The sequence below is a fragment of the Podarcis gaigeae genome (assembly GCF_964106915.1).
Source record: "Podarcis gaigeae genome assembly, chromosome: 4".
Classification (NCBI taxonomy): domain Eukaryota; kingdom Metazoa; phylum Chordata; class Lepidosauria; order Squamata; family Lacertidae; genus Podarcis; species Podarcis gaigeae.
This window is the reverse complement of record NC_139677.1, coordinates 48,048,337-48,062,520: the sequence shown is the minus strand read 5'-3', so window position 1 is coordinate 48,062,520 and position 14,184 is coordinate 48,048,337. Positions and strand designations below refer to the sequence as shown.

Sequence of the window (14,184 nt, the reverse complement as noted above, 5' to 3'; positions counted from 1 at the left end):
TGAATGTGGTCTGTAGGCCAGAACCTTATCTTTCGTATCCCCTGTGGCTTGACAGGTGGCTGTGTTTGCCCAACTATCCATCATAATGATTTCCCATGATAACCTGTTTATGTCTGCATCAGTGATCAGCTGGTTGTTGTGGAACACTGTACAAGTCCCTTTGGCCCAGAAGCATCTTCACTTACTCCACACATTACATTATATGTGATACCATGTATAGGGCAGGTGGGCACAGTATGGCCAAAGGCTAATTAGACCCATTGGTCAAAAATTTCCATTTAATGTGTGGATATCAGGGACAAAGTCAAGGAGCTGCACAACCCTAGGGGTGTGAACAACACAGGCCTACTGTGTTAATACACATGGGCCTTTTCACAAAAGGGTTGTAGTGTCTTACACTAAGGAATGGCCATCTGAGTGAGTCCTTTATGTACACAGCTTCTAAACATTAGTGGCTTCAATCTGCTTCATAACACAAAGACAGATTTATATATTTCTTGCATTGGGATTGCCTACATGTTTAGAGAGTTGTCAGTGACAGCAATGAGAATCTGTATTTCTGAAGTTTGAAACAAGTTCTAGTAAATATTTGTAAAGCAGACAGTTTGCTTTGGCTCTGATGCTTCAGTGTGGTCAAAATGTAGCTATTAAAACCACTTGTTCTGAAATTTTGAAACTGAATCAGGGTTTGTAAACTCACTGTGTATGGATGTAACAAACTCCTGCTTTAACATAATGGTGTGTGTGTTATTGAGTTACTCCTGAACCCTTCGGAAGACTGTTGGCTTCACCACAAACTCCCATTATATTGCAATGCCAACATTCAGCCCAGTTTAGGAAGCTTATCATATGTACAGTTAGTTGTGATCTTATTGGATAATGAAACAAATGGAACAAGAGTCTATTGCTGAACATTCAATACTTAACTTTCATCCGATAACCTACATAACTTTGTGCTAAAAATATATTGGTCCAAATACAGAGAATTCCGTGCTTATGAAATCAATTGAAATCAATAGGACAAGTTCGTTGTGACTAATTTAGGTCCCATTAATAATCAGATCATAATTTCTTTGGATTTGTATAAAAATGAATTAGTTCTACCTTTTTAATTCATCTATCTTACATGGCTGTTGTAAGTATAAATGATAACAGCAGTTGCAGAGCAGTTCCTGTTAGCAATTACCGTACATGCATTTGAAGACTTCCCAGAAGGTTCAGTTGGTGCAAAACAGTTGTTAGAATGCAGACTTGAAACTGGGTATTTGGAACAGATCTTGCCAGTCTTAAATAACAGTATTGGCTCCCAGTCTACTTCAAGGCACCATTCAGAGTGCTGGTTCTTACATTTAAAGGCTACAAGGACTGTCGTGTGCCAGGAGACTGAAATCTTTTCATGAGACTCTCCTTTGAGTGCATCTGCCATGAGAGATGAAGCAGATAGTGACCTAGAACCAGTACCTTTTTTAAGTTTTAGAGCTCTCTCCCCAGATAGACTTTCCTTGTGTCAAGTTTGATGTCATTTCAGAGTCAGGTATAACATTTTTCTTTGCTCAGGCATTTTCCATATTGTAGTTTTCTACTGCATTTCAACACAGCTGTCACTAATTTATTTCAAACGCTGTTTTATAGTCTGCAGTTTTAATGTTGTTTTGTTGTATTTTTAAATCTGCTCTAAGGTTCCCTAGCTGAAGAACAAGGAAAAAATAAATTAAAAGAATAAAAGAAAGTTAATTGTGACATAAACTAGATCTGTCTATCTGAGCCAGCAATCCAGATACTTTCCATAGTTAGGAGTGGTATGCATGATACATTCTTGTGTATTACTGGTAACTCATTGTACTGCCACAAAACTACAAAAAAGAGCCTGTAGGTCCACAAAGAGACACAGTGTGAAGATTGTTTAAATCAGCTGCCACAAGAAAAGTGGCCTGCATGCAGTGACCTTACTCAGTATACATTTCATATGCATTGCATTCCTGTGCTGCTGTAGACCTATTTTGCCAGTCAGTTATGAGGCAGGAGAGCAGGGTCATTTTCACTAAATGCACCCCTACCATTATGACTCAGGCAGGCCCCACCCCAATGCTAGCTAGAGACTGGGGACAATGTGTTGTTTCCAACACTGTCCATGAAGGTTAGGAGTACAGTGATTTGACTGAGGACTTTTCTTCTAAGCAGGTGCGAAAGAGTCCATTTTATTCAATGGGATACTAGAGAATTGACTCTTAAACAAAGGTATAGTGATTAATCATTTATCCGTGAACTGGCTATCACAAATTCACCATATGTTCCTCCTACCATGAATTCATTCAATAAGCTTTTCTTTCTTTCTTTTCTTTTCTTTTGAGTGGGGGAGTTGGGGGATCTGTATCTGTTTATGTAAGACTATCACATGTCAAAGGTAGTGGCTTGTTTCTTTCTATTTACGACTTGTATTCATGTATTAACAGTGTGGTATTGATATAATGTATTAGGTAATTTTCTCCACTCCAGTTGTAATAAAAATTGACCACAATGAATGTGTCACTATGCAGTTATCCATGCTTCCATTACAGCTTCACATATAGAATTAAGTTAAATCTTATGTATGACTCGCTTTCATACCTTTTAGAGACTCTTGCCCAGGGCCCCCGCAATCCTAAAGTGATTACAGACTAGGCACCCAGGGTTTGAGGTCACAAGAGACACCCCACTTGCTTTTGGTTATGCTGCCCTGCTGCAGACTTCCTCCCAAACATTTGGATAGTGCTGGGAAGTGGCTGGTGCAGGGTGCCTCGTGTGATGTTAATCATACATAACTTGAGCATCCAAATAGGACTTGTTTGAACCAAAGAAAGTTTCATTGAATTCTTTCATAAGCCTTCAATTACTTACATCTCCCTGTTTAACAGTACAGTACTGTTCTGTTCTGTTCTGGTGTGTTGAGTGTTTTGGTTTGGGGTGGGGGTTGCATAAAACATTCCTCTACCTACAGTTTTCTTTCTAAAGTAAAATAAATATTATACACATGTGTGACAGAATTTGCTCTTGAATTTGAGAGCAGCTCTACCCTTGCCTCAGCTCTTGCTACATTTCATTAGCTTGAAGAGCCTTTAGAACTCTTGCATTAAGAAATTCTAAATTAGCTGGGGGATTTTAATTCACCACACTCATTAAATTGGCTTTGAAAATCTCAGCCCAAGATTATTTGGTGTATTGTGTTTAACCTGATTTTGTGCCATCAATTATATAACATAATGCCCTATTTCTTTTGCCAAGAAGTCCTGTATTAAAATTAATACAACTGTGGGATTGAAGAGCATGCAAACTAAGTTCCCAAAGTTATACAGTGTAAAAAAACTTTTGTCTACACAAAGCACAAAATCCTGTAGTCTAATTTGTTGCAAATTATTGTCCTTACCTAGGCTCACCAAATACATTTTTCTGTTTGAGGCAAAGAAGCCAGTGGTGTCCCGTCCTAAGTCAACCTAGGAAGAAAAACCCCTACACTTAAAAAATAAAATAAAATTATAAGTACATCCAAGGTGGTCTGCGGTCCTCCCTGACATTTTTTCTTTCTTTTAATGACCATTTAGCAAGTGGTCTTCCTGCACTCATTGAACACATCTCACTAAAAAGCTACTGGAAGATGTAGTATGGTATGACAGAGCACCCCTTCCTGAGTAGTTAACAAGAGAAAAAGATGACTGCCCCCAATGTACACATGGGGGCAGCTATATTTTTATCTGTGTGTGAGTGATCATAAAATCATAGAGTTGGAAGGGACCCTGAGGCCATCTACGGTAGTTCAGCCCCTAGTGCAGGAATCTCAACTAAGATCATTGACCCATCTAGTGCAGTATTGTTGCTGCTGACTGGCTGTAGATCTCCAAGAGTTCAAACAAGAGACTTTTCCATCTCCAAGAGTTCAAACAAGAGACTTTTCCATCTCGACTAGGAGAATGTGGGACCTTTTGCATGGAAAGCATGTGCTCTGCCACTGAGCTACAGCCCTTCCCACCACCAGGTTCCAACTGCAGGGCCTGAAAGAATGGATTCAGTTCCCCTGTGCTGCTATTTTCTTGCAAAATAGCTCACTAATTATATTTTATATTATAAATGGTCTCCACACACTGTTGATCTGTGGCCCTGAATACAGTACCTGTGTTTTAAGATTAGCCGGCTGGGCTCTTCTTTGCATTCCACTATTAGAGGAGATTCATTTGGTGGTGAAACAAGATGAATTTTTCTCCGTGGGATGCCCTCCCCTTGCACGTCGTCTGACATGGCTGTCATTTGGGTGCCAAGTGAAGTAGTTCCTATTTTTAGGTTTTGAATGAGTGTCCATTTTAGCCTTCTCTGTTTAGCTGACTTGAACTTTGCTTGCTTGTGTTTTTTTATGTTGTATCCTACCCTGATATTTGTGCCAATGAATAACAGGCTATAAATCTTTAAAATAAATATAAATTGTAGCCCGGACAAGTATATCTGAAACAATAGAATTGTTTTCAATCAGAATTATCATTTGTTTTGGTGTATTCATGTTCCACCCACGATTTAAATGCACCTTAGGATCATTGGGCCATTAATAGCTCTAGCTAACTAAGTGTTGAAATTCAAGTGTGTTCAGCTCCCTGGGGCCCTGGGTGCCCAAGTACCCACAAAATTCCCCAGGGGCCAGGCATGGAAAAGGTTTGGTGTCAGGGCCATGCATGCTGCATGGCACCCACAGCCCTGGGCACCCATGGTCACAAAGCCAAGATGGCACTCCTGAATGTGTTAATTTGCAAATAGCCCTCTGATGGTTTTACTATGAGTTTTTCCATTCTACTTTAGTCATACCAAGTTTTATTGAGCTCCTCACTACTGTAAACCTTTTATAACTAAAGCTACAGTTCTGTCACACTTCCCTAGGAGAAAACATGCATAGGATTGTGCTGTAAATTAAGGAAGGGGAATCCCATTAACTACTATAGGAAAGTGGTGAAGAGATAAATGGTCAATATTATAAGCACCCGATATCTGCATTACACAGAATCTTGCAGTTTTTCCTTTAGCACCTAAAATAGAATACATACAGATAGCATCTTAAATCTGACTAAGAGAACTGTCCTGAAAAGCTATTTTTAAAAGTCTGAATGCAATTGTATTTTCTGTTATGAATAACACCTTTTTGTGTTTACTGGAGTCTTGGGTTTTGTTTTGTTTTTTGCATTTTACATAGACATCCTTTTTATATGAGTTACTATCTAGTTTCATTATTTGTGTTTCCTTCTCTCTGCAGATTGGCAGATCGCTACACTTTCTATGCTGTTGGGTGGTGCCGCCATAATTCTTATAGCTTTCTTGGTTGGATTAATTTCTATCTGTGTGGGATCCCGGAGGCGGTTCTACAGACCAGTTGCTGTCATGCTGTTTGCAGCAGGTAAATCAAACAGATTGGTTCTCTAGAATGCTAGAATTTCCTAGCTGTAGTTTTACGTTTGTGCAGAAAAGAGTGACTCGTTGTGCACTGTAAGCCAATAATCAGATCATTGCCCAAGGTTATTTCAGAAGTTCTTGATTATACAGCATGATCACCCTTTGCTTACATGACAAGGAATCTCTAGCACCCATGGCCAAATCATTCACAGCTAAGCATTCATGTGCAGTAATTGATGCCTTAACTCAACCTGTCTTGCATTCTGAAGCATTATCATGCTATTTTTTTTTAAAAAAAACAATCCCTTATTTCTCATTTGAAAACTCAAGAATATCAAGTGATCCGGGGGTTCTTTACATAGACTGGGCTTTTTCAAATTTTTTCATTCCCTTATATGTGAAAATAGTCATGAGACTGATGTGATTTAAAGGGTTATTATCAGAGTGTCAGTTCATTCTTATCAAATTCTTCCATTCAGTTGGGTACATACCTGTGTGGTGAAAATCTGTCGCAAACCAAGTTGAACATGTGGAGATTTGTAATCATAGCTGCACTTTATTACTGTACTTATGAATATGGAGACGACCTCTCATTCCCCATGTTTGCATTGCAATTCATCGTAAGCTGTCTCTACTGAATAATAATAATAATAATTGTACCCTGCCCATCTGGCTGGGTTTCCTGGGCCTTTCCCCCCTTATTATTATTACCTGTACTATCTATATCTATCTATCTATCTATCTATCTATCTATCTATCTATCTATCTATCATCTATCTATCTATCTATCTATCTATCTATCTATCTATATGTTTTAATTCTATTAGTGTTTAACTGCTTTTTAAATCACTATCTTTACTGTTTTTTACTTTTGATATTTATCTATAAGCCACCTTGAGTCCCGGTCGGGGGAAAAGGTGGAATATTAATAACAATAATCTACACTATGAAGACTCCATGAACAGGATTGTATGGAGCTTTCAACTATTCAACAACCCACAGTCCAGCTACTTGAGCAAATGAACTCTATATGCTGTTATATGACAGAGGTGCATTACTTTTACAAGAAGTCTATTGGTATTTAACCTAGTAGTGTTGCAGTTTTGAAATTTAATATAGGGTAATCATCACTGTCCACATTCCAGGCCATTGTAAGGACAGAGCCATTAACAGTGCAAACTATTTATGTTTAAGTGATAATAAATCCCACTATGTTTAATGAAAAAGTTGCAGCCTATATGCAGCAATTTTTGATGGTGTTGATTCTTTCTTTCTTTCTTTCTTTCTTTCTTTCTTTCTTTCTTTCTTTCTGCTTAATGCTATTCTTTTCAAATATTTGATTGTAAAAGTCCCTTAAGTACTAGCTCTCAAAACCATCTGTATGAAAATAAATAGGATTAAACTGAAAGGTGTTTATATCTTCCCCATGCTTCACAGGAAGAATCAATTTCATTGTGTCAGATTTACTTTTTGTAACAGCCATCACATTGTAAAGCCTTTATTTTATTCTGCAAAGCTTCAAAGGAAAGAATTTGTGCTCAGAAATACTTTTAAGAAAGACCCACATAAACAGATCAGCCCAAAGGATAATGCAGTGCATACTATCTGCATTGAAATCACCACTTGGTATGCACTCCAGTGTCCTTTGGGTTAGCCAGTAACAGTTTTTTCTCCCTGAAGTTTTCCAGGCACAGCATCCCTCCATTCTGTCAATCATATCTGTGCTGGAACTGAAACAGTAAGCCTGTATGATATCCCATAATGGAGAGAATGACAAGGCCATCTTCTCTGCTAGATGGATTTTAAAAATCCATTAACAAGGAGGTGGAAAGATAGGTCCTTAGTATTTCAAGAATTGAAATAGTGATAAGGGGAAGCATCCTACTGCCCCCTGCTGTTTCCGTTATTTTAGTTCAACCACTGTAGTTTAGCAGAGGGCACATGAGTTTAGGCTACCAGAATTCTATATCTCAATGAGTCGTCAAAGAAATTAGCAAAACAGATTCATGAAATATATTGTTTTTATCTAGCATAATTGACGCAGTGCTGGCAACAGAATGGTTTACTAAAAATGAGTTTTAAATTGCTTATTATTTTTTTTAAAATGTCTTCTAGGCTTCCTTTTTCTATTATTTTTTTCTAGCCACTTCTAGTTGTTGCCTTCTGTGTAATTCCACAACAATATGGAAGCCACTAGCTCTCAGCCTGGATGAACAAATTATATTCAATATAAAAGGCATGGGCCAGATTCAACTGATGAGCTGTGCTTGCAATAGCCAGCACAAGAGGTCCCAGTAATACACCAGGGCTTCCCCCTCTCATCCCTAAACTCCCTGCTCCCCCTCAGCAGAACAAGGCAGGGGAAAATAATGCTCTATTTGGCAAGAAGAAATGTTTGTGTTCCTGTTGTTGCAGTGCCAACTTCTCTCTGCCCCCAGCATGCAATACAGCACATTTGAGAACACAAGATTCCCATACAATCAAAATAGCACTTTAAACATGCTATAAAACTTAAACCACAGTCAAACAAAACAGCAAAAGAACATACACATAAATTAACAATTTGGTGGAGTGAAGATGTTCCAAAAAAGGATACAATGAAAGACAACTGACAAAGGACATTTCTCCACTACAGAATCCTGCTTTAGTTGCCCAAGTATGGATCATATAGCAGAGACGACTCATTAGAAGATCTTGATGTTTGTTTGGGACTTATGGGGCAAGGCACTCAAAATTTGTTTGGAATGACATGAGATAAGGCACTTGCTGGCTCAGTGCTCAGTGCCATTGCTCAGACCATTTAAACCAGTAGCTTGAGTTGAGTCCGGAAACTAACAGGTGATTCATGAAGATGTGTTAAATGAGGTGTAAAACAATCACACCAGCCTGCACCTAACAATAGTCAGGCATTCTATACCAATTGAACCAAGTTTTGATTATTGATTGATTGATTATATATCTACGAAAGCAAATATATATATATATATATATATATGCAGCATACAAAAAATCAGCAACTGACAACTTAAAGAAAATGTTAAAAAATTAAGATGTTACATTATTAAAAAGTTACTAATATATATACACAATATCATTTCATTTTGCTTCACACACAAACACACCTCAGCCTCCAGGTTCTCACCTAGGGTCCAACAAACTCTCAGCTCAGTTATCTTGACTGTTTCAATCGGCAGAATTGGCACTACTACAGGTGCCACTTAATACCCATTCCGCATTTGCAAGAATTCTGCAGTTGTTCAGTAACCACCCACTCAAGTATCAAGTATCAAGTATTGTACGCCTGCCTATAATTGGCAAGAGCTGCAGGATCCAAAGACAGGGACTATACCACTGTTCCTTTCAAGTCAACAGGGGTCCAAATCCAGACCAAGGCTGCTAACCTTTCGTGGCTATCTGTTACAAGCCAAGAAGAAAAAGGATAAAGCGGACATGGATTCTGTGGAATGGATGTTGAGAGCAGTGGGAGAGGCAATTTGCTCCAATGTTTAAAGGAGAAGGAGGGTGGCTCCTTCTTTGCAAAAATAAAAAGACCTGAGATGTTCATACAGGAGCACAGGGGCTGTCTTAAAGCCTGCACAATTCTTCCCATTCTCACTTTGAACTCTCTAATGTCAGGGGTTAAAGGGGAGCTAGGGAGATTTGCAAAGCCATACAAGGGATTTTGACAGGTGGGCAGCCCTGCCCATCTATTGAATTTGGCCTGAAAGGCCAATCCTGATAAGGATATGGCCTGTGGAGCCAAAAAGATCCTTCACCCCTCAGCGGCAGAGGAAGCCGCTCAGGCACCTGGGGCAGTGCGCCCGGGGTGGGGCGAGCCACCCATAGAGGTGGGGTGCACCGCGGGGCCTCCGGAGTCTGCCTGCCTCCTCCCACTCTGCTGCCCTACAGCTGGGGGGGAGAAGGCAGCAGACGGACCTGCTGTGTGGAGTCTGCGCATGCCCAAGCTACCATGTCTCTCCCAGGAGAGTGCCACCCAGGATTTTGTCACCCCCCTCAGTGGTGACACCCGGGGTGGACCGCATCCCCTTCCACTGCCCCTGCCACCTCTGCATTACAGGGTTAGAGAGGGCTTCCTGGTATAATCTAATACACACTTGGTACCTTTGCCATAGGATCTAATTCATAATTGTAACCATAGTCATGTCAGCTGACATTTGTCATCCATATCCAGAGCCAATGCTCTACTTATGGCATCTTATTATTACTTGTGCAGGTACATAGACTTTGTTTAACTTTTGCCTTTCAGACAGTTACATAGACCTGATAAAATTTTGACTGCACAACGTTGCTTTGGTAATAATCAGTGACATCAAAGCTATTTCTTATCGAGTACTTACTGTTCAAAACAAATATTTGAATGTTACAAATTATTAGGAAGCTTTATTGCACTGTGTGGAAGGTAAGAATATGGCTGTCAGGAATGTAAAATATTAATTTGAGGTTATATGTATTTTTAATGTGCAATTCCAAATGAATTCTGTTGTAATTAGTTGATAAATGATATTCTTTATACATTGAGTCATATAATTATAAATAAGCTTTCCTAAATTATCTATCTTCATCATCCCCTACTTTATTTTTCCCACTCTTTTATGATCTATTTATAGAAGCCATTAGCTTAGTCACCTGTGTTATTCTGTTACTGCAAAGAAAGTCTGATCTGCAGAAAAGGGAAAAGGATAATTGATATGGCTTATTCTTCAGAACCCTGAAATATCAGGCCATTGCCTTGTTCCAGAAATATGTGTCTATATACATAGGATTATATTTAGATTGCCATATTCTCTGTGGGCTAAATATAGTATGTTACAGTAGTCTAAACTGAAGGTTACCAGAGCGTGGACTCAATAAATTTTAGATTAAATATATTTTACATGGACTGCACATTCCACCAGGAATGCTGTGCAAGGTTTATTGAAACAAATGCTCTTTTATGTGAATTGAAATGACTGCCACTGTGCTTTTGTGCTAGTTCTGTCATTTCAACAGGACCTGTTTCAGAGAATTTCCAATAGCATTATGCCCATAAATTGGAAGCTAAATTCAGGTTTAGAAACATCAGCAGCTACAGCGCTTACTGGATCATATCAGTTCATCTGGAAGATGAAGGAAACCATAGCTGAATGTTTTCTCTCCTTATACACATGACACTTAAAGGAAGATTTGTTAGCCACAAGTGGTTCTTTTCTTTTTCTAGTACTTTTTAATTGCTGTCAGGATACTATTTCTATCTCTATTTGTTTCACCTTCTTCCTCCTGTTGTTTTATAGTGTTTACTGCTGTTTAACAACAGTTTGTAAAACTAAGTTACAGTTGTAGCTTACGTCATTAGCCCCCTTGAGCTTGTTGAGGAAAGACAGGGTATAAACATTCTTAATAAAGCAAACAAATGACTAAAGAATCCCACCTTGTCCAGGTTGGGAGCCAGTGAAGCGCACAGATTGGCACAGAGTGCCTTCCATCTGCTGATGGCCCAGCTAAACCCCTGTCTGGACAGGGATAGCCTAACTTCCCTCCTCCAAGAACTTCTAGGTTAGATTACTGCAGTGCATTATATGTGCCTCTGAAAACGGTTCAGAAACTTCAGCTGCTGCAGAATTCAGTGACCAGGTTGCTCACCAGGGAAAGGCGGTTTGAGCACGTAACACCAACCCTGGTTTGACTGTACCAGCTGCCAATTCATTTCCAAGCCAATTCAAAAGTACTAGAACCATACAGCTGCCCTAAATAAATCAGGAGTATGCTACTGACAGGAGTAAATAAATCAGGAGTATGCCACTGGCTTCTAACACTTTCTATTTCTCAGAAGTGTTTTTTTAAAGAAAGTTTCATGCCAAGATTGTTCTCATATCAAGATTGCAATTTGAAAGTGGTACAGTTCAGGCAGGAAATCAAGATTGCATTTCTAAATGCAGGCGACTCTCCACTTAATTTGGGGGTTCCGTTCTGGAAGCCTGAGTCCCCTTTAAACACCCTCTCTCTCCAATCCAGACCAACCAGTATTGAAGCTCTGGGCCTGGCTGAAGGCTGGAGGATGAGTGGAAAAGCAGCAGCTACTGCTGCTGCTGCTGTTTTACCGCACACACCAGCTGTTAGGCAGGGAGACTGAGCAGCCTTTAAAAAAGGCTCCAGCCTCTTCAGGGCTTCATCCACCCTTATTGACATCCTCTTCAAGCTCCAGGGAGGGTCTCCTCATGAGCCACGAGGACTCTCTAACTCTCTGCAGCCATTTCCAGGTTTGAATTGAATTACTAGTATTTATTTATTTCCTGGCACACAGATATACATGGTTGCACATGAGCCAAATGTGTGTTAAGTGGGGAGTTGCCTGTATGTAGTATGCTCTTAGCGTACACCAAAAACTCCACCAAAGTATTAGTGATTTAGCATTTTCTTTATTCTAAGAAAATGGATGAAGCCTCGTATTTGACCTTCCCCCCCTTTTCTTTTTTCCCCAGTGGTTCTTCAGGTGTGCAGTCTCGTCCTGTATCCAATCAAGTTCATCGAAACGGTCAATTTGAGAATATACCATGAGTTCAACTGGGGCTATGGACTAGCTTGGGGTGCAACTATATTTTCATTTGGGGGTGCCATACTGTATTGCCTAAACCCTAAGAACTATGAAGACTACTATTAAAGGGAGCTACTTTAAAAAGCAGCAGCGGAAGAAGAAATAACACAAGGATTGTCCTGTTTTTTCTAACTCTGTGTTTTTAGAACTTTTGTAGATTGTCCAGCAGTCTGCCCTGTTGAGTTATCAGCCTTTACTTTGGGCTACAACTCTTGCAATTAACTTTTTTAACACCCCTTTAAAAGAATGGCAAAAATTACACCTGTTCGTCAGTACATTGGCAAATGCTATAAGCTACTGATACATTACCTTTGGTAAGCAAAGATCAGTACCACTCGAGAACGAAGCTGGCAGCAGTCGTCATGAGAAACAAGCTGGAATGAAAATATGGCACCTGCATTTGCTGTCACCTGCAAGGGAGTAGCTGGCCTAAGTAGAAGCTCCTTTGTATTATACATGATTCAGATTCTCTATTGGTCACTGAGTTACACCACTATGTTGTATTGGTGCATTGGGACTTTTGCTGAAACAAACTTCTAAATGATTGGATGCTGAGAAAAGCGAACATAGTTGAAAGTACATATTCATCTGCTATTTCCTGACAACACAAGTTTGTACATTTGGCAATCCACATTTTCCAGCCAGCTGTGGTATATCAGGAAGTCAAACTTGGAGCGCATTCTTCTAATTATGTGGTTGGACTTTGTGTCTCGGCTGAAACCAAGTATAAGCAGAGAAGGACACTGAATCTGTTGACTCCCGTGAGAGAATAAAAAGAAGAGAATACATGCATGAGATGTGCTAGTCCTGACCATCTTTTGATTTCCAAACACTGCAGTAAGGTTTCCATAAGGAACAACTATTTTTATAGAAGGCGTTTATTGGTATTACTATCAAGAGAGAACATAGGTCAGCTCAACCTATTCCTAACAGCAGGCTGAAACAGTAAAGGTTCGAAATGAATCTAGATTTTCAAGAACTGTTTCTGAATATTGAGTAGTCTTCAAAATATTTTAATGAATCCTTTCCCATATGAATTTCTTCTCAAAATGCTTGATTTAAAGCTTGATGTGCCAGATTAGGATGGGGTGAACCAAGTGCTTGCAAAGTTAGAAAACATGGCGTTGGCTTCATTTAGATGATGAAGCTGGATTCAACTACCTGTTCTGTTAGCAGAAACCAGTGCAAGGACTCTTGCTAATGCAACAGGGCTTTAGCACTACATGGAATTCTACCCATGGTTTATTATAACAGGAATGAGCATAGGCAACCCTCAGACTTGTGGGGGACCCCCATGCCCTCTCCTCTTCTGGTTCAGCAACATGAAGTGGTTTAAAATCTTTTGATATGGCTTTTTATTAACTGAGGTTTGTTGTCTTGTTAAAACCCAACAAAGCGTAGTTAATCCTAATAATGTTTCGTTCAAAACAAACCACCTGCAAACTGTGCATTATGAAGCTGGTTCATTTCAGTAAATCAAAGTGATAATTAACCACATTTTAGGTTAGACATAATACTAAAGTGCAGTTAATCAAAATATCAGTTCATCTGATATCACAGCTACACCAGAGAAGAGGGCTTCACTTTGGCTTTTTCACATCATGATAAACGATGGTTAATCATGATGTCCCAATGCAGCCATGATGTCTATTTGGCAGAGGCACTATGGTAATGATACAGTTATGTACGGTATATAAAAAAGGCCAATGTAATGATGTCTTCTTTAATATTGTTTTAAAATGAAAACTTCTATAGAAATTAATATGATATTAAGATGGAGTAGAAGAAAAATATCTAATTTCCTAATGGTAGCGATTGGCTCAAAAAACATATACTGATAGGTGGGTCCCAATGGAGGGAAGTTATTACAGAGTTTCATCGGTAAATGAAATCATTAAAATAATAATGCTTTCTACGACACAACTAAAAGTTCCTGAAGAAGAAAAATATACTAATGTGGCAAATTGCTGTTTCACTTATATTTTATTTTTAAAAGTAATCCAGTGAACATATGTTTTCTGTAGGAGACTAGCTGTTACGAAAATTATAATTTAACAGTATAGTATCAGTATCACTATTTTCTCCTCAAAATGTAATGGATTGGCTGACAATTATTTGCATTTATCTCAGCTTGTTTATTTCTTACTTAAATTTTGCAGAAAATATATAAAGTATTTAAGACCCAAGAT

At 39.0% G+C, this 14,184-nt stretch overlaps 1 protein-coding gene across 1 annotated transcript in view; it reads left to right on the top strand.

The window, feature by feature from the left end:
• Positions 1 to 13,942, top strand: part of TMEM47 (transmembrane protein 47) — a 28,026-nt gene extending 14,084 nt beyond the window's left edge. Inside the window, exons 2-3 of the mRNA XM_083734630.1 lie at positions 5,267 to 5,407; positions 11,883 to 13,942. Of these exons, the coding sequence (XP_083590756.1) occupies positions 5,267 to 5,407; positions 11,883 to 12,061 (320 nt within the window). The 3' untranslated portion in view covers positions 12,062 to 13,942. The remainder of the gene's footprint in view (positions 1 to 5,266; positions 5,408 to 11,882) is intronic.
• The last annotated feature ends 242 nt before the right edge of the window (positions 13,943 to 14,184 follow it).